The 25,005-nt window shown below is 36.5% G+C and overlaps 1 protein-coding gene across 2 annotated transcripts in view; it reads left to right on the top strand.

The window, feature by feature from the left end:
* Window positions 1-25,005, top strand: part of NPEPPS (aminopeptidase puromycin sensitive) — a 93,671-nt gene that overhangs the window by 1,432 nt on the left and 67,234 nt on the right. Inside the window, exon 2 of one of the 2 annotated variants that reach the window (XM_042916581.1) lies at window positions 8,182-8,266. In XM_042916581.1, the coding sequence (XP_042772515.1) occupies window positions 8,182-8,266 (85 nt within the window). Of the gene's footprint in view, window positions 1-8,181; window positions 8,267-9,493; window positions 10,903-25,005 lie in introns of those variants that run through there. The other variant, XM_042916582.1, reaches the window with a different exon arrangement.

Below are 25,005 nucleotides of genomic sequence, written 5' to 3'. Positions count from 1 at the left end.
CCTCAAGCTTAAAGAACAGGGTGTATATCGCAGCGAAATGAAAGGAATGTATGGTGCTGGAATGAATTGAAAGTTTGAAGTTGTCTTTGAAAGCTGAGTACTCAGATTGAAAATACGTCTGAAAGTGTAGAATTAAAAAGTATACTGTCACGTATGAAGTGCTTGTGGGAAAGCACGAGGGCTCTAGGGTCTGGCTGTTTCAAAAGGCAAAACTTAACCCGTTTGAAAGTCAGGTGATTTAAAAAAATTTCCACTAAGAATATGAATCAGAATGAGTGTATCTTTGGTCTAAATTAGGATTTGAGAGGGTTATTTGGGAGACTGTTTGTTTAAGCCAAGTGACTAGAGTGTTTGATACATATTGGCAGGGGGCAGATGGGAGGGACTGTAAACAGTAGTGTGTCTTGTGACTTGGCAAACCTGGGGGAAGAAGGACCTATGATGAATGAGTTCGCATTATGTGAAAAGACTGAGTTAGATTTAAAAAATCATTTGTTTCCTTACCTCGTTAGTTGGCAACATGGGTTCCGAGTTTTGAGAGGTATGCATATTGAAGGGAATTTTTCAGAAAAAGACTATCTAAATAAAGATTTTTCAGTGATTATTAGGAAGTGAAGTGACAGTTCTGTTTAAGTGTTGGGACAGAACAAGATGCAGTGACATGCTTCTCCTTACTGCCTTTCTACTTGCTTTTCCAAAGTGGTGAAAACTATGTGGAAGACTGCTTTGGGCCATTGATGGAGCACATGGTAACGTACTAGATATTAATGGGGAATTGTGAATTTGATACAAGGAAGTAAATGGATCTTTGTTCGTAACAGGAGGTTTTCAAAGCAATTCTTTCCAGAAATTCTTTGCAGGCTAGGTGGTAACACGAATGAAAGATGGTATGATAGTGACTTGTAACAGGTTTGATTACAGAATGATTGGACTTTTTAATTGCACACATTGCCACCTTTGGAAGAGGAAAGGAGTTAATGTTGGTAAAAGTTAGCATTAGTAGTAAAAAGCACATAGTCATGTTTTTGAGATACATGGTTTAGAGCAATAATTGTGGCGTTAGATGGTATCTTATTGTGGAGATCTAAAAATGTGGACAAGATTATTATATCTCTAGAAATCTAGATTTATAACTGGTATTGGGTCAGTTTCCTAACAGTTGGGATCATATTACACAAAGTATGCAAGTTGCTTGGTTGCTTTAGTTGCAAAATTTTATGATAAGCTCAGAGTATTTGTACAGGTTACATATTAGAAGCTTAGTGGATTTTTAACCTGGTCTGGGGTGTGGGCTCCTGGGGAAGGTGAAGAAATTAGTCAACATGCACCAATTTTAAAAGCAGTTGTCTTTTACATAAGTGAGTGTGGTCTAGGTCAGCAGGTTTTTTTGCAAATGTGTTATCAAGGGCCTAGAGAAATGGGACATTTCTACTACCACTGCCCCCATCCCCCTTTACATTAGGATACTTGAGAGCTTTTGTAACTATTTCAAATTCTGATTTCTCTTGCTTTGTGGATAATTAATAAAAAATAGATAAGATGTTTATGTGAGTGGCTACACTTTCTTGTTACTAGGGTATTGTGGTTTATACAGTAATTGGGCTTTCTCTTATGGAAATAGTTAACCTGTGCCAAAGAAATTAACTTCATCCTTCAAGGCCAGAAGTCAGGATATAGTAGACAATCCTTGGTCTTTGCCAACAAAATACTCATGTTGGTGATGACTAAATTGGCACTTAGCGGAGAGTTACAGATATAGTAGTTTGTTTGGCAGGCTAAAACCTGGCACCTAAATGGATGTTATTGTCAACCCTGTGTTATGGAATTTTATGCCCAAATTTTGCATATTTTCTTTAAATTTTTTAATGTTTATTTATTTTTGAGAGAGAGAGAGAGAGAGAGAGAGAGAGAGAGGCAGAATGTGAGCAGGGGAGAGGCAAAGGGAGAGGGAGACACAGAATCCCAAGCAGGCTCCAGGCTCTGAGCTGTCAGCACAGAGCCCTATGCGGGGCTTGAACTCACCAATCAAGAGATCATGACCTGAGCCCAAGTTGGATGCTTAACCGACTGAGCCACCCAGGCGCTCCTGCATATTTTCTATGCAGTCATTTTGGTTGTGTTTTATTACTTAAAAAAGTGATAAAATTAATAATTTGTGCAGCATTGTGTGGAATCACTAAATGGTCTTAAGAAATTAAATTGGAAAGATTGGTAATAAGGAACTGAAGTTGTTCAGATTTTCTTTTATTTCTTGAATTATATGTATGAAGAAACACCTAAATATAAGCAGCTTTTATATGTTAAGCTTTATCTACTATCATCTGGCAATGAATTTTGCAGTGAATTTTCCGGATAAATGAAGTTTACCCTTTGAGGCACTTTACACTTAAAAAAAATATTTACTGATTTGGATGGAAAGATTCCAAAAATGTATTTTTTTAAAACTCTAGTTCCTTATAATCTAGGTTTGTTGCTTTCCTCTTTTTTTAAATACTGGACGTTGTTCTGAACATCTGTCACTGATACTTGTAACCACAGATTTACCCAATTATTACTATAATTTACTACTTTCATATCTATAAAGTCTTTTTGTTTGTTTTTCTTACTGTTAGGTTATTACTTCTTGCTGCTTCTGGTGCCTGGTTGTTGCCGATTGTGCAATTTCTTCCCTCTTCTATTTTATTGAACTTGATCTGAAGAGGTCTAACTAACCAGATAAACAGGCTTTTGTGAGCTTAAAAAGAAATTTCTAAGTGAGAGTTTGATGGACTCTTCTGAGTGAAGGGTATGAGCTTTATTGTATGGACTTTGTATCATCTATTCTGGCTTCTATACAGGCTCTTTTTTTTTTTTTTTTTTTTAAACTTCCTGGTTCTGGATAATTGGTGTTGTCCAGTACAGCCTGGCCACATGTGATCTTGAGCAGTAAATTATCTATGCAACTTCTCCGAACTTTGCTACATAAATGAGCCTATTCTTATTGGAAGGTAAATCCTACTCTAATCTGTATGTGAGTCAGTGGCAAAGGACTGAGTCTTCCTAGATAGCTGTTTTGTTGCTAACTGGGATTCGTTCTCCAGATCTTGGAGATTCAGTTTTGAACATCATTTAAGTTTGTAGTTCTCAGTTTATTTGGCCACTTGTAATCACTTTAAAATTTTACTTTAAATTAGGAAATGTTTTATAAATACAGAAGAGTAACTCACCACTCAGATTGAGCAGATATTAATGCCCCCCCCCCCCCCCCCCCCCGCATTTGCTTCAGACTATGCATAATGTTTTTTAGGAAATAAAAGGTCACAGATACCACTGAAGTCCATTTCCATCTCTTCCCATCCCTACTTTCAGGGGTAACTTCTCTCTTTAGGTAGGTGAGTATTATTCCTATGTGCATATGTAAGTAGCCACCAACTGTTATTTAAACTTTTATTGCATATGTAAGTAGCCACCAACAACACACAGCAGTGTTCTGTACATTAAAAATTTTTACATTAGTGGTAATCGAAAACATTACCACATTTGACTTTCTGCAACTTGTTCTTTTCTTGTCAATCTCTCTCATTAAAAAACTTGGCTCAATTTGTGTTTGCTAATTATTTGCTCCTTATTGTCTTTAGAAATTACAGCCCCGTTCTGCAGAAGCAATGATTATTACAGAATTTTAACTATGAAACTGCTTGTGAGGCAAAGTGGCTCAGGCTTCAGACTGATTGGTATTTGGAGTTATTACACTGGAGATTTCCTTTTACTAAAATCTGAGGACTTTGGTAATCAGAAAAAAACCCTCTTGAGTCTTATAGTACCTGGAAGATGTATTTCTGGGTGATTGTAATAAAGACTTATTCAGGAAAAAAAATTATCTCATGTTGCTGCCTTCTTAGCTCATAGGAAACTTCCACTGTAAAAGTGTTACCAGTGGTCAAGCTGTATTTTCAGTAGAGCTATTAGTGTTTGGTCCAGTTGAAATACAGTCTATATCAAACTTCAAGAAGACTTAACCCTAGGTTTGAAACAAGGAAAGGATATATTATTGTTCCATTTTTTAGTAGAATCAAATGGAGAAGTTGAAAATGAGTTTGTTATCCACACAATATATATGCCAACTTCAGTTTTTTGCTTCTATTTTAAGCTTGTAAATTGTGAAGGTCTTAATGCTGAAATTCCTTTGAATTATTACCCATATTTTTAATAGTGGAACACACAGGTAACATTCACTAACATGGTGATGTTAATATGTGAGAAATCACATACTGAATCATCCAGTCAGTGCTACTGTTGGGAAAGCATCAAAAAGAGTAGTGTTATAGTGTGGTAGTCAAGCACTTAAGTCCACGGAGATATTTTAAACCTTGGGCAGTATATGTATGCTGATACCCATGGTGCTATATAATAGCACATAGTTTTTAAGTTTCATATCATTCTCCTAGGCACTTTATAAACTGTTGGGTGAATGCTGTTAGATGATATTCAGAGTTAACATTTTTATGATTAGAGTGCATTTAATCTTGGTCTCTGTGTCTTTTTTTTTTTTTTTTTTTTTTTTAAGTAAACTCTGTGCCCAGCGTGGGGCTTGAACTCACAACCCTGTGATCAAGAGTTCCATGTTCTACCAACTGAGCCAGCTGTGTGCTCCTCTGTGTGTGTGTCTTAATAATAACATCTATTAAGTAATTACTGTGTATCAGGCACTAAGGGCTAAAACAAACACTTTCCTTCCTGTTCAAAATGCATTGTCTAACATGAAGCAGAATATACTGTCTGGTTTTTAAAATTTGAGTAGCTTTCTATTATTAAAATAAGTGTTTTTGTTCCTTTGGTTCTTCCCTGCCACCCTGCAAAAAAAAATTAGTAGTTATTCAACAAGCAGCTTATAAGCAGGTGGGTTTTCCTTCAACACAGGAGAAATTAGAATGTACTGGTAACTGGATTTTGTACACTGTGCCTTTCCAAAGTACGCAAGCAGTTTCCCTCAGAATGTTACAGTAGTAGTGAGATAAATGTCATTTGGCATATGTAGTGTTGTACAGGTATCTTGACATTGGCAGATTAACTGCTTGGCTACCATTAAATTCACCAAAGCTGTTGATGGATGAAAATACGGTTGCCTAGATAAAGATTAAGATGCGTAACTAAACTACTGTTGTCATTCTGTTGGCATAAACTTCAAACTCTGGAAGACTTTTATTCATTCAACTTTTTGGAGATACCTCCCTGCCCCTCACCGCAGCCTCATTAAGTGCTTCATTTCTCTGTTCTGAATTTTTTTAAAGTCACTTTATAAATAGGCAAAGTTTTGTTTGTTTGTTTTTGTTCAGATGTGTTATTAAATGGCCAGTTGGGACACAAAAGTTTTACTGCTGTTTAGGAATGTTCTTGGTGTGGGATTCCAGGGTGGCTCAGGCGGTTAAGAGTCCGAGTCTTGGTTTCAGCTCAGGTCCTGATCTCACTGTTCCTGGGATCAAGCCCTGCATCCAGCTCCAAGTGGAAAGCAAGGAGCCTGTTTGGGATTCTCTATCTTCCTCTCTCTCTGCTCCTGCCCCCCACCTTGAGAGAGACAGAGAGCATGTTCGTTCTCTCTGTCAAAATGAATAAGTAGCGGCACTTGGGTGGCTCAGTTGGTTAAACGGTCTGACTTTGGCTCTGGTCATGATCTCATGGCTTGTGAGTTTGAGCCCCACATAGGGCTCCGTGCTGACAGCTCAGAGCCTGGAGCCTGCTTCGGATTCCCTCTCTCTCTGCCCATCCTCCCCCCTCTCTCTCAAAAATAAATAAGTATTAAAAAAGGGAACGATATGATCTTGGTGAAGTAAATGGTATGAAGGAATATTACCACTCGCAAAATTTATTATGTATGTGTGTGTTTATTTTAAGATTTTATTTTTAAGTAGTCTCTACACCCAATGTGGGGCTGGAACTCACGACCCCAGGATCAAGAGTCGCATACTCTGCTGACTGAGCCAGCCAGCTGCCTCTACCACTTGAAAAATTTTTTTAAAGTTCATTAAATGATATTTTTGTTTAGAAACGGACTTATGAAAAGGATTTTTTAAAAACTAAGCTCTATACCTATCGTGGGGCTTGAACTCAGGACCCCAAGAATAAGAGTCCATATTTTACCAACTGAGCAAGTCAAACCCCTGGAAAGGATTGTTTTTAATGAACCAAAATAGTTTCATGTTATATGTTGGAGATTTTGACAGTGTGTTACAGGCTTAATAACATACTCTCTAATTTAGTTTAGATAATTTTAGCTTGAGATTAATCATGTTTATTGGTTATTAATAAAGTGATTATGGTATAGCTTTTCCCTACAGATATTACACTACTCTCTTGTCCTTACCTAGTTCTGTGGTCTCTTGGTGATCTCAAGGCGCTATTGACCTACACGTGGATTTTGTTTGGACTGTGCAGTGTTTTTGCAAATTTTGCATTCATTGCCATTAGTTAAAATTTGGGAGATTGCACATGAAATCTGAAATTTGTGGCTTTTTTTTTTTTTTTTTTTTTTTTAAGTAATCTCTGTCTCTAATGTGGGGTTTGAACTCAGATCCTGAGATCTAGAGTTTTCATGCTGTACTGGCTGAGCCAGCCAGGCACCCCTGTGGCTTTTTTTTTTTTTTTTTTTTTTTTTAATTGGAAGATCTGTCACTACTAAGTCTGCTTTTCAGTATAGCAATAATTGGTTGGCTCCAAGAATTGGTTACTTCCGCCTTACTTTTACACAGAGCCTTCACTTGGCCTACTGTACTCACCTGCTTGGCTGGCCTCTGTAGACATTTGTTGATGATTTAGGGCATCTGTATATTTATTGCTTTAAATTTAGACTTTTCAAATGTCTGAAAATGAATTTGAGTTTCTGTTTAATGCAACAAGTATGTAAAACCATGGTTACAACCAAATTGAAAAATGGGCAAAGGTTATGAATGGACAATTTGCAGAGGAAAAACAATGGCAAAAAAAAAAAAAAAAAAAAAGGAAGAAAGAAACTTTTAGGAAAGATGCTTATTAGTCAGTGTTACTAGTAATAAGGGACATTCTAATTAATACAACAGTGGAATACCATTTAAGACTCATCAGACTGTCAAAAATTTTTAAGTTTTCAGAGGATAATGAAAGTGAAATTTCTTTATTCTTTACTCATTGGAGTATTAATTGAAAATACTCTAGAGGATAATTGGGTAATTCTTGGTAAAGAAAAAGGTGGATAAGAAAACATGGACCAAGATGAGTATTGTAGCACTATTTTTTAAATAACAACAACAAAAAAAATGGAACTAAACTAACTTCCTTCAGGACAGAAATGGATAACTGTGGTTTACTTACAGAATGGAATACCACTAGGCAGAAGTTAAAACTAATGAGTTAGATCTACATCTGCCTGCATTTACCCATCTCAGAAACAATGTTAAATGAAAAAAGCAGGTTGCAAAGGTTATATACACTTTGATACTATTTGTATAAAGTTAAAAACATTGCTTGCTGATATTTATATATGTAGCAGAAGTGCTATACATACATGAGAAAGAGCTACATTAGCCTTTGGAGAGTGGCTGCAGGGAATGAGGAAGAGAGGATGGGGCTTTCGTTATGTCTGTATTTTATTTTGGGGATCTGAAGCACATAAGACAAAATCTTAAAAAGTTTATTTGGTCTTGATGGTGAGTCATTAGTGTCTGTTACATCCAAAATGTTTCTTTGGTAAGAAAAAAATTTAAGAGTTTTATGAAGTTTTGACATGGTTTATAATATCACTTTTCTTCCTCTGTCCTTACAGAAGGTCTTATGATGGGCTTGATGTATAGGTTATAATACATAATTAATTGCAACCTATGAGAAATGTTTCCTGATTTTTTTTTTAATTTGAAAAATTGTAATTGTTTTAAATAAAGGTTCAAGTAGAAAAAAATTGCTTTTATTTCGCTCATTGGTCAGATGTTTAAATTCTGTGAAATACTTGTGTTTATTATTGCTTGTAATATAATTTGGAAAGTGTAAATTGCCTTGGGTTACTTAAAACAACTCATTTATTTTTACCATGGTGATGTATAAATACTCAGTCAAGGTTTTAGTGATGTCTGGGTTTTAAAAAATTGCCTGTGACATACATTAGGCTAAGGGGAAGATGCACATGTTACTAATCTAGGCTATTTCTGACACTGCTGGTTTTTCTTTTCCCTTTAGGTGAGGCAGGCAACCAATCAGATTGTGATGAATTGTGCTGATATTGACATTATTACAGCTTCATATGCACCAGAGGGAGATGAAGGTAAGAGCTGTTTTCCATTTGATTTGCTGTCTCTCTGTGTGTATGATGTGTGTATGGTGGATATATACATTTTCAGATTAAGATATCAGTGTTTGTTACTTTAGAAGTAGGAAACATTTTTAGATGTTCATGGGAAATATTTTAATAATCTATATTATGAGATTAAGGAAATGCCACAATTTTAATTCTACTTCAAACATTAACTTATTTTTTGACTCTAGGCAGATTACATTTTTATAAATGTAAAATATATATAATATAGTAACATGCATATAAAGCCAAAGAGTTATTTTAAAAATAAGTACTTTGAACATGAAAGATTGGTTCATCCAGGCGGCTTAGTTCATATGTGGTTTTCTTAAAAGTTTTTTTTTCCTTCTTGAGCAATAGATTACAACAGGGATAATAAATCTTACTTGTAATGGAGAGAAAAATATTGGCCTTATGAGATTGAATGTGGAGGTTAGATGCTAGATGACCAAGTTAGTTACAGGGTAAGAATATGTTAAGAAGAAACATTATATAGAACACATGGGAATTCAGTTAGCGTCTTTAAAATGAGAACTATTTTAGACCTTGTAATTACAATAAGGATTAAATTGAGTAGTCAGTTTTGGCCTGAAATCCTATTCCCACATAAGCTACATTTTTAAAAAGTTGTCAAGTTTGGCAAAAACTCACAAGTATATTGATACTGGAACTGAAGTGCTTTTTACTTTTTTTTTTTTTAAAGTTTATTTATTTATTTTGAGAGAGAGAGAGAGAGAGAGAGAGAGAGAGAGAGAATCCCAAGCAGGCTCCAGTCCGTCAGCACAGAGTCCAACACAGTGCTTGAACTCACGAACTGCGAGAGCATGACCTGAGCTGAAACCAAGAGTTGGATGCTTAACCGACTAAGCCACTCAGAAGCCCCATAAAATCTTTTCATTTGATATCCGGGCGCTGGCTGGCTGGCTCAGTTGGTGGAGTATGTGACTCTTGGTCTCAGGGTTGTGAGTTCAAGCCCCATGTTGTGTGTAGAGCTTACTTTAAAAACAAAAGAAAAAATCTTTTCATTTGATATCAAATAAGTTAGGAATTTGACCCTTTAATTTCCATTTAGTATTGCTCTTTCCCCTCTCCTTTACTCTGAAAAGAAGCATACAAGTAACATTTTATGACCAGGCAGTATTTATTTCGTGAGTTTTTCTTAGATTGTTTTGTCCATAGCAAGACAAAAAAAAAAAAAAAAAAAAAAAAAGTATCAGTTGAGCAGATCATTGCCAAGAAGTACTGATGTTCGATTGTACATGAGATCAAACTGCAGTGATTTTAAGTTAGAGGAACAGATCCTTCCAATGGACTTTGAGTGAGTGCCAACATTAAAGCAATTGTTTGGTAAATGAAAGAGGGATGATTTAATTTCTTTACCTTTGAAGAAAAATATAAGCACCTTAGCCACGCATATCAATGCAAACATGTTTTGTTACAGGTAGAGAACATTTAAATTTCATACAGAGTTTTTAAATGGTGCCCAGTAAAATACATGTGCACCCTCCGGCTGGCATGGTTTCAGCTCAGGTTTGTTTTTATCTTCCTCTACTAAAACGCCAGGAAAGAATTCAGAGAACTTAAATGCTTCGAATATGCATAACTGAATGGTGCCAAGCTCATACCAGCCTGAATATCAAGGAAGCAGTGTCTGTGTTCTCACTAAGAGGGTCAGAAGAGAAATGAAAGCTTATAGGAAGTAAGGGGATTTGAAGAGAGATTCAGATAAAATATTAATTTTTTTTAGGTACTTAAAATATTTTCTTCAAAACTAGCTAAGGTATATTTTTCAACTCATTTCTCCTACAGCAATGGGAAAAACCTAGGGTCATGTGTAAGCACCTCTAATTTAAGGGATAAGAAGAGGGGAAATTATATTAATGTGGTATTTTAAGGTTTCAGTCAGAAACAGATAGATTTGGCCTTCTAGATACATACCCAGCTTAATTTTGCCCTTGGACAGAGTAGCATTTCTTGATTTTTACCTTATGGGAGAGTACAACACGTTGTTTCTTTAGAAATTAGTAGTTGGAAATTTGACTGCCAGCTCCTTCTAGGACTGTATGAGTTGGCAGAGGAATATTTGAGTCAATAGGACTCATTTTTTAAACCCAGCTAATCTCATCTAGTCTGGTACTTGTTAATACTTACAGATTGCCTTCTGCAAAACTGATTTACATATCTGTAACCACTAAATCTTGGTGCTTTAAGGTAAAATCAGAAAATCGTTTGAAAGCACAAAATTGTTGCTTCTCTGTGTAAGTTTTTAATTGATGAGAAAAGGCCATCTTATGATATGTGCAGTAACCCAGAAAGACCTATTGGCATGTGTCTCCTTAAACTAAGGCACTGCCTTTTAAACAGAAATAATTTATTTTAAAACCTAATTGAGATCTTTATAGTATTTAAAAAATGAGAAATCAGTAAGAAAAACGGCTGAAAACTGTTTTTTTACTGTTCTGCACTTCAAGGGTTGGTGAAATCACTAGCACTTAAGCCCCAGTACAAGGAGTGCACCTCCCTACACAGGGCAGGGATTAGTATTGTCATCAGCTTCTGCAAGAGAAATACGAAACTTTTGAGTGCCTGAACTCAGGTCCTGACAGGTAAAGAGTTTTTTAATTTATCGTTAATAGATGGCTTGGGCATAAGCACATGGAGAATGATCACTTGAAAGTTTTGTACCAACTTTTCCCTTAGTGTATACTCTGTCAGGTATGTTTGTGGCATTAGCTGTATAAGGAAACAGTTTTCCGTTGGCGACATAATATTTCATAGAAGGTTCTAATACATACTTTCAGGTCCACTAGTATCACTTTGGTTTATTTGTAAGGCATGTAAATTTTAACACATTTATTCTTGAAGTAGAATTCTATTTTTCGGTGTGTGCATAAGAGCACATGTATGTGTTTAATGAAAGGAAACAGCTTAGTCAGAAATACTGCCAGATATTAATAATTCAGAACAAAACTATTAACTTGAAAAAAAGGAATGGTTCCTAACACTTGATCATAAGCTTCAACAGGCCTTTATAAGCCTATTAGTAATATATATTCTGTCATACAGTTAAGTGTGGTTGAGGAATAACATTAATAAACTACCATTTCTTTGCAATAGAGTTGTTTTTGTCATCATTCGGAAAATACACGCATGACCAATTAAGTGCTAGCTCTCAAATCTGGAAAATTGAAACAGAAGGGAAAATACCCATTTTTAATACAAATATATTGAAATATGATACAGAATTTCATAAGGAAATTTTATTTTATTTTTATTTTTTTAATTTTTTAATGTTTGTTTATTTTTGAGAGAGGGAGAGGGAGAGGGAGAGGGAGAGGGAGCATGAGCAGGGGAGGGGCAGAGAGGGGAGACACAGAATCCGAAGCTCCAGGCTCTGAGCTGTCAGCACAGAGCCCGACGTGGGGCTCAAACCCATGACACACGAGATCATGACTTGAGCTGAAGTCAGACGCTCAACTGACTGAGCCACCCAGGCACCCCCATAAGGAAATTTTAAATAAAGAATCAAAGTATGAGTTTAATTATAAATAACAGTGTAGAGTAGGAGTCTCAAACCAAAGTTACTGTTGGGATTAAGCAAATAATAAAACATGAATGAATTGGACTGGATATAGGAAAACAAGTGTGTTGGAACAGAGGCCAAACCAAAGAGTGCACGTCTCACGTAAATATTCAAATTTTAAAGAACTTTTCTGGCCAGCAACGTTTTTGTGAGCTATATTGATTTCTTTTGAATTTGCAGCCTCCCAGGGAACTGTGGTGTGTTATGCATATTCTTTATCATTTGGACATGAAAATAAGACGTGAGCATAGCAGTCTCATTAAAAAGAGCAAAAACCCTGGGGCCCCTGGGTGGCTCAGTCAGTTAAGCATCCGACTTCACCCCAGGTCATGATCTTGAGGTTCACGAGGTGCAGCCCTGCGTCAGGCTCTGTGCTGACAGCTCAGAGCCTGGAGCCTGCTTTGGATTCTGTGTCTCCCTCTCTTTCTGCCCCTCCTCTGCTCATGCTTTGTCTGTCTGTCTGTCTCTCTCTCTCTCTCTCTCTCTCAAAAATAAACATTAAAAAAAAAAAAAAAAAGAAGAGCAAAAACCCCGTGCGAAAATTTTCTAGTTTTTAATTGAAACTGATGTATACTGTGCTGTATTACTATTAAATATATTCATCAAACTGTGTTAGTTTGCTGTATGTGTTCCAGTGGTATATACTTTTTAAAGATTCAGAATCTAGCATAATACCTCTTCTTAGGTAGCTAGCTTTTTGGGGGCACTAAAATGGCCTTATTTCTGAGCTCTTATTTTTATTTTGTCTCTGGTTTAATTACCGGTCCTGAGTATACTGAGTTTTGGGGATTTTGAACATAAAAGTCTATCATGTGCTATTATTCTTCTGAAGAATGGGTATGTAAATGCAGAAGCTAACCACCACTCCAGGCTGTATTGAAGAACCGGATATTTTCCCAGGTCTTTGGTAACTTTCAGGACCTCCTGTTTTCTGAATTAAATGGTGATTTTATTTATTTACTCATTCATTTTATAAAATTTTTTTTTAACGTTTATGTATTTTTGAGAGAGAGACAGAGTGCGAGTCGGGGAGAGCAGAGAGAGAGAGAGAGAGAGAGAGAGAGAGAGGGAGAGGGAGACACAGAATCTGAAGCAGGCTCCAGCCTCTGAGCTGTCAGCACAGAGCCCAACGCGGGGCTCGAACTCACGAACTGTGAGATCATGACCTGAACCGAAGTCAAACGCTTAACTGACTAAGCCACCCAGGCGCCCCTTCGTTCATTCATTTCAAAGTTTCTTTTGAGAGCATGTGTGCACACCCAGGTGGGGAGGGGCAGAGAGGAGAGACAGAATCCCAAGCGAGCTCTGCACCATCAGCACAGTGCCCTATGTGGGGCTTGAACTCATAAACGGTGAGATCTTTACCTGAGCCAAGATCAAGAGCTGGACCCTTAACTGACTGCGCCACCCAGGCGCCTCTGATTTTATTTTTTGTGCTAGTAAACTTAATTTTTTTAGAGCAGTTTCAAGTAAAAAGTGCAGATTTCCCATGTATTCCTTGTCCCACCCACCCCCTTTCCCCTCATAATCAGCATCCTGAACCAGAATGGTACATTTGTTACAGTAGATGAACCTACATTAGCACCTCATTAACACTCAGAGTCCATAGTTTACATTAGGGTTCACTCTTGGTGTTATACATTCTATGGGTTTTAACAAATGTAGTCACCATTACTGTACCACACACAACTGTTTCACTGCCCTAAAAATCCTCTGTGCTCTGCCTGTTTGTGCAGTCTTCCTTCCTAACCCCTGGCAACCACTAATCTTTTTATTGTCTCCATAGTGTTTTCTAGAATGTCATATAGTTGGAGTCATAGTGCAGTATGTTGCCTTTTCAGATTGGCTTCTTTCACTTAGTATTAACGCACTCAAGTTTCTCCATGTCTTTTCATCATTGCTTGAGAGTTCATTTCTTTTTAGCTCTGAATGATATTCCATTGTCTGTATATACCAGTTTATTTGTCCATTTACCTATTGAAGGACTTCTGGGTTACTCTAAAGTTTTGGCAGTTAGGAGTAAAGTTGCCATAAATATCCACGTGCAGGTTTTTGTGAGGATGTACGTTTTCAGCTCCTTTTGATAGATACCAAGGAGCATGGTTGCTGGATCCTATGATAAGAGTGCATTTAGGGGTCCCAGGCTGGCTCAGTTGGTAGAGCATCTAATTCTTGTTTGCCAAGTTGTGAGTTTGAGCCCCACAGTGGATGTAGAGATTATTTAAAAAACAAAACTGTTCAGTTTTGTAAGAAACTGCCAGACTGTCTTCTAAAGTAACTGTATCATTTTGCATTCCCACCATCAATGGGTGAGAGTTCCTGTTGCTCTGCATGCTCCCAAGCATTTGTTGTTATCAGTGTTTTGGATTTTGGCTATTTTAGTAGGTGTAGAGTGGTATGTCATTGCTGTTTTAATTTGCAGGTGCCTAATCACATGATGTTGAAACTCTTTCATATGCTTTCTTGTCATCTGTGTATCATCTTCTGTGAGATGTCAGTTCAGATCATTTACACAATATTAACTGGATTGTTCTTTTTCTTATTGTTGAGTTTTAAGAATCCTTTGTATGTTTTGGATAATAGTCCTTATCAGCTGTGTCCTTTGCAGATATTTTCTCCCAATCTGTGGCTTGTCTTTTCATTCTCTTGATATTGTCGTTCTCAGAGCAGAATTTTTAGACTTTAATTAAGTCCAGGTTATCATTTCTTTTTCATGGATTATATCCTGGGTGTTTTATCTAAAAAGTCATCACTGGGGCACCTAGTTGGCTCAGTCGGTTAAGTGTCTGACTTTGGCTCAGGTCATGATCTCACAGCTCGCGAATTGGAGTGCCATATCTGGCTCTCTGCTCACTGCTCAGAGTCTGGAACCTTCTTCAGATTCTGTGTCTTCCTCTCTCTCTGCTCCTCCCTCACTCATGCTGTCTCTCCTTCAAAAATAAATAAATGTTTTAAAACAAATTTTTTAAAAATAAAAAGCCATCACAATACTCAAGATCATTTAGGTTTTCTCCAATGTTATCTTCCAGGGGGTTCGTAGCTTTGCATTTTCATTTAGGTCTATAATCCATTTTGAGTTAGGTTTTGTAAAAGATGTAAGGTCTATGTGTAGATTGTTTGCATGTGGATGTCCAGTTAACAGCACCATATATCAAAAAGATAGCTCCCTTGTATTGCTTTTTCTCCTATGTCAAAAATCAATATGACTGTATTTATGACTGCATTAAATACTTATGTATTTAAATTATGTATTTATCTATTTCTAGGCTCTCTATGCTCTTCCATTGATATACTTGCCTTTTGTTTTTCCAAAACCACACTATCTTGATTACTGTAGACTTTATGGTAAGATTTGAAGTAGGGTAGTGTCAGTCCTCTGACTTCGTTCTTCAGTATTGTGTTGGCTATTCTAGGTTGTTTACCTCTCCATATAAACTTTAGAATCAGTTGTTCAATATCCACAAAACAACTTGCTGGGATTTTGATTGGGATTGGGATTGAATCTATAGATCAAGTTGGGAGGAAATGACATCTTGACAGTATGGAGCCTTCTTACTCATGAACATGGAATATCTCTCTATTTATTTAGTTCTTTGGTATCTTTTGTTAGAGTTTTGTGTTTTTTTCATACAGATCTTCTATATATTTTGTTAGATTTATACCTCATTGTTTCATTTTTGAATATGATAATGTAAATGATAATGTGGTTTTAATTTTAAATACCACTTATTCATTACTGGCATATAGAAAAGTGATTGACTTATATGTATTAATCTTATATCATGCAACCTTATTATAATTGCTTATTAGTTCCAGTTTTTTGCTAATCCTTTTGAATTTTCTACATGACCATGCCATCTATGAACAAGGACAGTTTTATTTCTACCATCCCAGTATGTATACCTTTTGTTTCCTTTTCTTGTCTTACTGTGTTAGGATTTTCAGTACAACGTTGAAAAGCAGTGATGAGAAGGGATATCTTTGCTTTCTTTGTTCCTCATCTTAGCTGGAAAGCTTGGAATTTCAAGTTGAAGAAATTCATCCATTTCTACTTTGCTGAGAGTTTTTATCATGAATAGGCATTGGATTTTGTCAAATGCTTTTTGTACATGTGATGATTGTGTGATTTTTCTTCTTTAGGCTCTTATGATGAAGTACATTAGTTGATTTTTGAGTGTTGAAACAGCCTTGCATTCTAGGATAAATTCCACTTGGTCATGGCCCATAACTCTTTTTATATATTTTTTTCTTTTTCTTTTTTTTAAACATGTATTTATTTTTGAGTGAGGGGGATTTATGGGGGAGGGACAGAGAGAAAGGGAGACAGAATCTGAAGCAGGCTCCAGGCTCTGAGCTATCAGCACAGAACCCAACATGGGGCTCAAACTCACAAACTGTGAGATCATGACCTGAGCTGAAGTTGAATGCTTAACTGACTGAGCCACCCAGACGGCCCTCTTTTTATATTTTTATATGTTGCTGCATTTGATTTGCTAATATTTTGTTGAGGATTTTTGTGTTTACATTCATAAGAGATATTGGTTGATAGTTTTCTTGTATGCCTTTTGTTTTGATGTTATGGTAGTGCTGACTTCATAAAATGAGTTAGGAAGTTAGGAACTCATAAAATGAGTTCTGCTTCTATCTTCTGGAAGAGAGTATAGAGAATGTATATAATTTCTTACTTAAATGATTGGTAGAATTCACAAGTGAACCTATCTGGGCCTGTGCTTTCTGTTTTGGAGGATTATTATTGATTGAATTCTTTAATAGATATATAGCTATTCAGAGTATCTGTTTCTTCTTGTGTGAGTTTTAGTAGATTGTGTGTTTCAAGGAATTGGTCCATTTCATTGAGGTTTTTAAATTTGTGGGCAGAGACTTCTTTATAATATTTCTGTATTATCTTTTTAATGTCCATGGGGTCTGTACTGATGTTCCCTCTTTCACTTGTGATTTTAGTAATTTGTGTCTTCTCTCTTTTTCCCTTAACCTGGCTAGAGGGTTATTGATTTTTTTTTTTCAAAGAATCAGTTTTGTGTGTTTTTTTGTTGATTTTTCTCTACTGACTTTCTATTTTATTTTCCTTTATTATGTTTTTAAAGTCTATTTGAGAATGAGAGAGAGCACACACGTGCAAGCAGGGAAGGGGCAGAGAGAGAGGGGGAGAGAGAATCCCAAGCAGGCTCTGTGCTGTCAGCATGGAGCCTGATGTAGGGCTCAATCCCACAAACCATGAGATCATGACCTGAGCCAAAATCAAGAATTGGGCACTCAACTGACTGAGTGACCCAGGTGCCCCCTGTTTTTCTAGTTTAAATTTCATTGATTTCTGCTCAAATTTTTATTACTTATTTTTGTCTGCTTATTTTGGATTTAATTTGGATTTAAAAAACTTTTTCTAGTTTCCTAACATGGAAGCTTAGATGATTTTATTTATTTATTTATAAGTAAACTCTACACCCAACATGGGGCTTGAATCAGAACCCCAAGATTAAGAGTTGTATCTTCTGACTGATCTAGCCAGGCACCCCTAGATAATTGAAATTAGATCTTCTTTTCTAATATATGTTTTCAGTACTATAAATTTCCCTCTAAGCACTTCTTTCACTGAATCCCACAAACTTTGATAAGTTGTATTTGCATTTTCATTTAGTTAAAAATATTTAAAGGTTTCTCTTGAGATTTCTTCTTTGACCTGTGTGTTATTTTATATATATATAATATATTATATATATATATAATATATAAATATATTATATATATAAAATATAAATATATTATATATGTATATAAAATATAAGTATATATGTATATATTTATATATATATATATAATTTAATTTCCAAGTATCTGGGAATTTTTCCAGCTAGTTTTCTGTTACTGATTTCTAGTTTAATTCCTTTGTGGTCAAAAAGCAGAGGTTTTAGATTTCTCTTATTTATTTATTTTTAATTTTTAAAAAATGTTTCTTTTTGAGAGAGAGACAGAGCATGAGCGGGGGAGGAGCAGAGAGAGAGGGAGACACAGAATCCAAAGCAGGCTCCAGGCTCTGAGCTGTCAGCACAGAGCCTGATGTGGGGCTCAAACCTATGAACCGTGAGATCATGCCCTGAACCAAAGTCAGATACTTAACTGACCGAGCCACCCAGGCGCCTTGATGTGTATTCTTTTAGATTAGTTAAAAGTGTGTTTTATGACACAAAATATGGTCTGTCTTGATGAATGTTCCAAATGAGCTTGAGTAAAATGTGTAACACATTCTGTTTAATGAAATAGTCTATAGATGTCAATTGTATCCAGTTGATTGATGGTGCTGTTGAGTTCAACTGTATCCTTACAGATTTTCTGCTGCTGAGTCTATTTATTTCTGATAGGATGTTAAGGTCTCCAGCTCTAATACTAGATTCATGTATTTCTCCTTGCCATTCTGTCAGGTTTTGCCTCATGTATTTTGATGCTTTGTTGTTAGACACATACACAGTAGGGACTGTTATGTCTTCTTGGAGTATTGGCCCCTCTCTCGTTATGTAATGTTCCTCTCTTTTTGCTTTGAAATCAGCTCTGTCTGAAATTAATACAGCTACTTGCACTTGTTTTCATTAGTGTTAGTGTATCTGTTTCCATCCCTTTACTTTTTTAAACATTTTTAAAAATTATTTTCTTTTAATGTTTATTTTTGAGTGAGAGAGACAGAGTGTGAATGGGGGAGGGGCAGAGAGAAAGAGGGAGACACAGAATCTGAAGCAGGCTCCAGGCTTTGAGCTGTCAGCACAGAGCCCAATGTGGGGCTTGAACGCACAAGCTGTGAGATCATGACCTAAACTGAAGTCAGACGCTCAACTGACTGAGCCACCCAGGCACCCCTCCATCCCTTTACTTTTAATCTGTAAATTTTTTTAAGTGGTTTCCCTAGATTTTGCAGTGTACATTTATAACTAATTCAGTCACTTTCATATAACACCATCATGCTTCCCAAGTAGTACAGGCACCATATAATTACAAAATATTCCCAATTCCTTCCTGCCATGCCTTGTATCATTGCTATCATTCATTTCCCTTATGCATAAGCACATGCGCGCGCGCACACACATACAAAAGCCAACCTAATCAAATACATTGTTATTATTAATATTTTGAACAAATTATCGTTTAGATCACTTAAAAATAACAAAAATATTTTTCTTTCTTTTTTTTTTTTTTTTTTTTTTTTTATTTTTTATTTATTTTTGGGACAGAGAGAGACAGAGCATGAACGGGGGAGGGGCAGAGAGAGAGGGAGACACAGAATCGGAAACAGGCTCCAGGCTCCGAGCCATCAGCCCAGAGCCTGACGCGGGGCTCGAACTCACGGACCGCGAGATCGTGACCTGGCTGAAGTCGGACGCTTAACCGACTGCGCCACCCAGGCGCCCCAACAAAAATATTTTTATTTTACTTTCATTTATTCATTCTATAATGCTCTTCCTTTGTATAGATCCAAGTTTCTGACCTATATAATTTTCCTTTTCTCTAAAGAACTTTTTTCTTTAATGTTTATTTTGAGAGAGAGAGAGAGAGAGAGTGCATGCACAGGGGAATGGCAGAGAAAGAGGAGAGAGAGAATCCCAACTAAGCTTCCTGACTCAGGGCTCGGTCTCATAAACTGTGAGATCATGACCTGAGATCATGATCAAGAGTCCAATGCTTAACTGATTGAGCCACCCAGGAGCCCCTAAAGAACTTCTTTTAACATATCTTGCGAAGCATGTCTACTGGTAACAAATTCCCTCAATTTTTGTTTATCTGAGAAAGTTTATTTTTCCTCACTTGTTTTTAAGACTTAATTTTGTTTTAAGTTTATTTATTTTGAGAGAGAGAGAGCGCGTGTGTGCATGCGTGCATATCAGTGGGAGAGAGACAGAGACGGGGAGAGAATCCCAGGCAGGCTCTGCACTGTCCCTGATGCAGGGCTTGAACTCACAAACCATGAGATCATGACCTGAGCTGAAGTCAGACATTTACTGAACCACCCAGGTGTCCCTTAAGACTTAATTTTATTTTAGAACAGTTTAGGTTCACAGCCAGATTGAGAGGAGTATTCTATTTCACTTTCGAAGGATGTTTTTTTTTTTTTCTTTAATGAGCAGCCGGCAAAAGCATATTAGAATGTAAGAACAGAAAGTAAGAATAATATGAAAGCTCTCTTTACAGAGAGGGGGCATTTGAAAGTGAATGCCACTGAAGGATCAGTTTCAAGGATACAGAATTCTAGTTTTTCTTTCTTCCCTTTAAATGTTTCATTCTATTCTCTTCTTGCTAGCGTGATGGATGAGAAGTTGAATGTAATCCTTATCTTACTCTTCTATAAATAAAGTGTTTTTTTTTCCCCTGTGGCTTCTTTCAAGACTTTTTCTTTATGTTTGATTTCCTAAAGTTTGAATATGATATGCCTAGGTTTAGAGGTTTTGGTTTTTGTTTTTGTTTTTTTTTACATTTATCCTGCTTGGTCTTCTCTGAGCTTCCTGGATCTGTAGTTTGGTATCTGACATTAATTTGGGAGAAATTCTCAGCCTTTATTGCTCCAAATATTGCTTCCATTCCTTTACTTTTCTTGTCCCTCTGGTAGTCCCATCATGGTTACACCTAAAGTTTTCCCATAATTCTTGGACATTTTGTTCTGCTCCCCCCCTCGTCCCTTCCCCCACTTTTACCCTCAGTTTTGGAGGTTTCTTTTGTCATGTCTGCAGGCTCAGAGATGGTTTCCTCAGCCATGACCAGTCTAACAACCAACCCATCAAAGGCATTCTTCATTTCTGTTACTGTTTTTGATTTCTATCATTTTTTAAATTCCTTTTTAGTATTTCTATCTCTCTGCTTACATTATCTGTCAGTTCTTGCACGTGTCTACTTTTTTCATTAAAGCTCTTAGCATATCAATCATAGTTTAAAACAAAAATCCTGGTCACATAATTCCAACATTCCTGTCATAACTGACTCTGGTTTTGATGTTTGTTTAGTCCTTCAAATTGCATTTTCTGCCTTTTAGTATGCCTTCCAATAGTTTTTGAGACCCAGACATGATGTACTGAGTAAAAAGAACCACGGGAAATAGGTCTTTAATAATGAGATGGGGGGCATCTGTGTGGCTCAGTCAGTTGGGTGTTCAGCTCTTGGTTTTGGCTCAGGTCATGACTTCACAGTTGAGTTCAAGCCCTGTGTCAAGCTCTGCGCTGGCAGCGTGGAGCCTGGTTGGGATTCTGTCTCTTCCTTCTCCTCTGCCTCTTCCTGGCTCATGCATGCTCATACATTCTGTACATTGCCTTTCACTCTGTTGATTGTGTTCTGATGTACAACAGTTTTTAATTTTGATGAGGTTCAGCTTTTTCTTTTGTTGCTTGTGCTTTTGGCATAATATCCAAGGAGTCGTTGCCAAATCCAATGTCATGAAACTTTTGCATTTTTAAAATTAATTTTATTATTATTTTTTAATTTACATCCAAATTAGTTAGCATATAGTTCAACAATGATTTCAGGAGTAGATTCCTTAATGCCCCTTACCCATTCAGCCCATCCCCCCTCCCACAACTCCTCCAGTAATCCTCAGTCTGTCTCCATACTTATGAGTCTCTTCTGTTTTGTCCCCTTCCCTGTTTTTATATTATTTTTGTTTCCCTTCCCTTATGTTCATCTGTTTTGTTTCTTAAAGTCCTCATATGAGTGAAGTCATGTGATTTTTGTCTTTCTCTGACTGACTCATTTCGCTTAGCATAATACCTTCCAGTTCCATCCATGTAGTTGCAAATGGCAAGATTTCATTCTTTTTGATTGCTGAGTAATATTCCACTGTATATATAATATATATTTATATATAATATATGTATATTATATATAAATATAATATATATTTATATAAATATAATATCTAAAAAATATACAATATATTATATACTATATATTTGTATATTTATATATAAATTTATATATTCTTGTATATTTATATATAAATTTATATATTTATATATATTTTATATATATTTACTATATAATTTATATATATATAAAATTTATATGTATAAATTTATATATATATATAATATATATAAAATCTATATATATAAAATATATATAAAATCTATATCTATAAAATATATATAAAATTTATATATATAATATAAATACATAAATATATATAATATACCTATTTTATATATTATATTTATATATGTATTTATATTATATATTATGTATATAATGTATGTATATTATATATAATATATATATTTATATATATAACTATATATAAATATATATACATACATATATACATACATATATATATATATTTTATATATATATAGGTACACACCACATCTTTATCCATTCACCCATTGATGGACATTTGGGCTCTTTCCATACTTTGGCTATTGTTGATAGTGCTGCTATAAACATGGGGGTGCATGTGTCCCTTCAAAACAGCACATCTGTATCCCTTTGATAAATACCTAGTAGTGCAATTGCTGAGTCGTAGGGTAGTTCTATTTTTAGTTTTTTGAGGAACCTCCATACTGTTTTCCAGAGTGGCTGCACCAGTTTGCATTCCCAGAAACTTTTTCATTTTTTTTTTTAACGTTTATTTATTATTGAAAGACAGAGAGCGTGAGCAGGTGAGGGGCAGAGAAAGAGGGAGACACAGAATCTGAAGCAGGCTCCAGGCTCTCAGCTGTCAGCACAGAGCCCGACGCAGGGCTCGAACTCACAAACCTCGAGATCATGACCTGAGCCGAAGTTGGATGCTTAACCTACTGAGCCACCCAGGCACCCCTGAAACTTTTGCATTTTTAAAAAAACACATTCATTTTTTGGGAGAGCACAAACAGAGGAGGGGCAGAGAAAGGGGGATAGAGGATCTGAAGTGGGCTCTGCACTGACAAGCTGACAGCAGTGAGCCCGATATTGGGCTTGAACTCATGAACTGTGAGATTGTGACCTGAGCCAAAGTCGGACACTCAACCGACTGAGCCATCCAGGTGCACCTGCATTTTCTTTTAAGAGTTTTGTAGTGTGAGTTCTCACATTCAGGTCTTTGATTGATTTGAGCTCATTTTTAAAAAAAGTTTTATTTTTATTTTATTTTTGAGAGAGAGAGAAAGAGTGCAAATGGGGGATGGGCAGAGAGAGAGGGAGAGAGAGAATCCCAAACAGGCTCCACACTCAGCTTGGAGCCTGACTTTGGCTCAATCCCACTAATCATGAGATTATAACCTCAGCTGAAATCAAGAGTCAGACTCTTAACTGATGGAGCCATCTAGGCACCCTGAGCTCTTTTTTTAAGTTTTGTATTTTAATCCAGTACAGTTAACATACAGTGTTATAGAGGTGCCTGGCTGGTTCAGTCTAAAGAGCATGTGACTCTTGATCTTGGGTTGTGAGTTTGAGCCCCATGCTAGGTGTAGAGATTCCCAAAAAAGGCAGGGGGAACCCTTACAGTGTTATGTTAGTTTTAGGTGTACAGTATGGTGATTCAACAAGTCCAACTTTAGAGGCATCTGGGTGACTTGGTCAGTTAAGTGTGAACTCTTAATTTCAGCTCAGGTCACCATCTCACAGACTGTGGGATGGAGCCCCACATTGGGCTTCGAGCTGTCAGAGTGGAATCTGTTTGGGATTTTCTCTCTCCCTCTCTCTCTGCCCCTCCCCTGCTTGTTCTCTCTTTCTCTCTCTCTCTCTCTCTCTCAAAATAAATAAGAAATAAACATTTTTTAAAAAGTCCAACTTTATTCTTTTGCGTGTAGATATCCAGTTTTCCCAGCACTATTCTTTTTCTTTTTCTTCTTCTTTTTTTAATTTACATCTAAGTTAGTTAGCATATAGCACAATAATGATTTCAGGAGTAGATTCCAGTGATTCATCCCCTGTGTATAATACCCAGTGCTCATCCCATCAAGTGCCTTTCTTAATGCTCCTTACCCATTTAGCCCACCTCCCCACACACAACCCCTCCAGCAACCCTCAGTTTGTTCTCTGTATTTAAGAGTCTTATGTTTTGTCCCCTTCCTTGTTTTTATGTTATTTTTGCTTCCCTTTCCTTATGTTCATCTGTTTTTTATCTTAAATGCCTCATAGGAGTGAAGTCGTATGATATTTGTCTTTCTCTGACTTAATTTCTCTTAGCATAATACCCTCTAGTTCCATCTATGTAGTTGCAAATGGCAAGATTTCATTCTTTTTGATTGCTGAGTAATACTCCATTGTATATATATACCACATCTTCTTTATCCACTCATCTGTCGATGGACATTTGGGCTCTTTCCATACTGTGGCTATTGTCGGTGGCACTGCTGTAAACTTTGGGGTGCATGTGCCCCCCAGCACTATTTCTTTTTTAAAGATTACCTTTCCCCATTGAATAATTTTTGTACCCTTGTTGAAAATCATTTGATCATATATGTAAGAGTTTATTTCTGGGCTCTTGATTCTATTCCATTAGTCTGTATGTCTGTCTGTATGCTAGTACCACACTTTTTTTTTTTTTTTTGGTTACTATACCTTTGTAATCAGGAAATGTGAAACTTCCAACTTTGTTCTTTTTTCAAGGTTGTTTTGGCTCTAAAGGTCTTTATGAGATACTATGTGATTTTTGTGGATGGGTTATTAAATTTTTGCAAAACACATTGTTGAGCTTTTGAGAAGGATTGTACTGAATCTATAGATTGCTTTGGATATTATGAACATCTTTTTTTTTTAATTAAAAACATTTTTTTAATGTTTGTTTATTTTTGGTGGGGGTGGGGCAAAGAAAGAGGGGGACAGAAGATCTGAAGTGGGCTCTATGCTGACAAGCAGAGAGTCTGACATGGGGCTCAAATTCACAAACCATGAGATTATGACCTGAACTGAAGTTGGACACTTGACTGACTGAGCCACCCCGGTGCCTCTAAGTTTAAAAACATTTTTAGGGGCGCCTGGGTGGCTCAGTCGGTTGAGTGTCCGACTTCGGCTCAGGTCACGATCTCGCGGTCCGTGAGTTCGAGCCCCGCGTCGGGCTCTGGGCTGCTGGCTCAGAGCCTGGAGCCTACTTCCGATTCTGTGTCTACCTCTCTCTCTGCCCCTCCCCCGTTCATGCTCTGTCTCTCTCTGTCTCAAA

The sequence above is a fragment of the Panthera leo genome, chromosome E1, assembly GCF_018350215.1.
Source record: "Panthera leo isolate Ple1 chromosome E1, P.leo_Ple1_pat1.1, whole genome shotgun sequence".
NCBI classification, from domain to species: domain Eukaryota; kingdom Metazoa; phylum Chordata; class Mammalia; order Carnivora; family Felidae; genus Panthera; species Panthera leo.
Note: the sequence above shows the minus strand (reverse complement) of the source record. Positions and strands in the feature narration are given on the sequence as shown.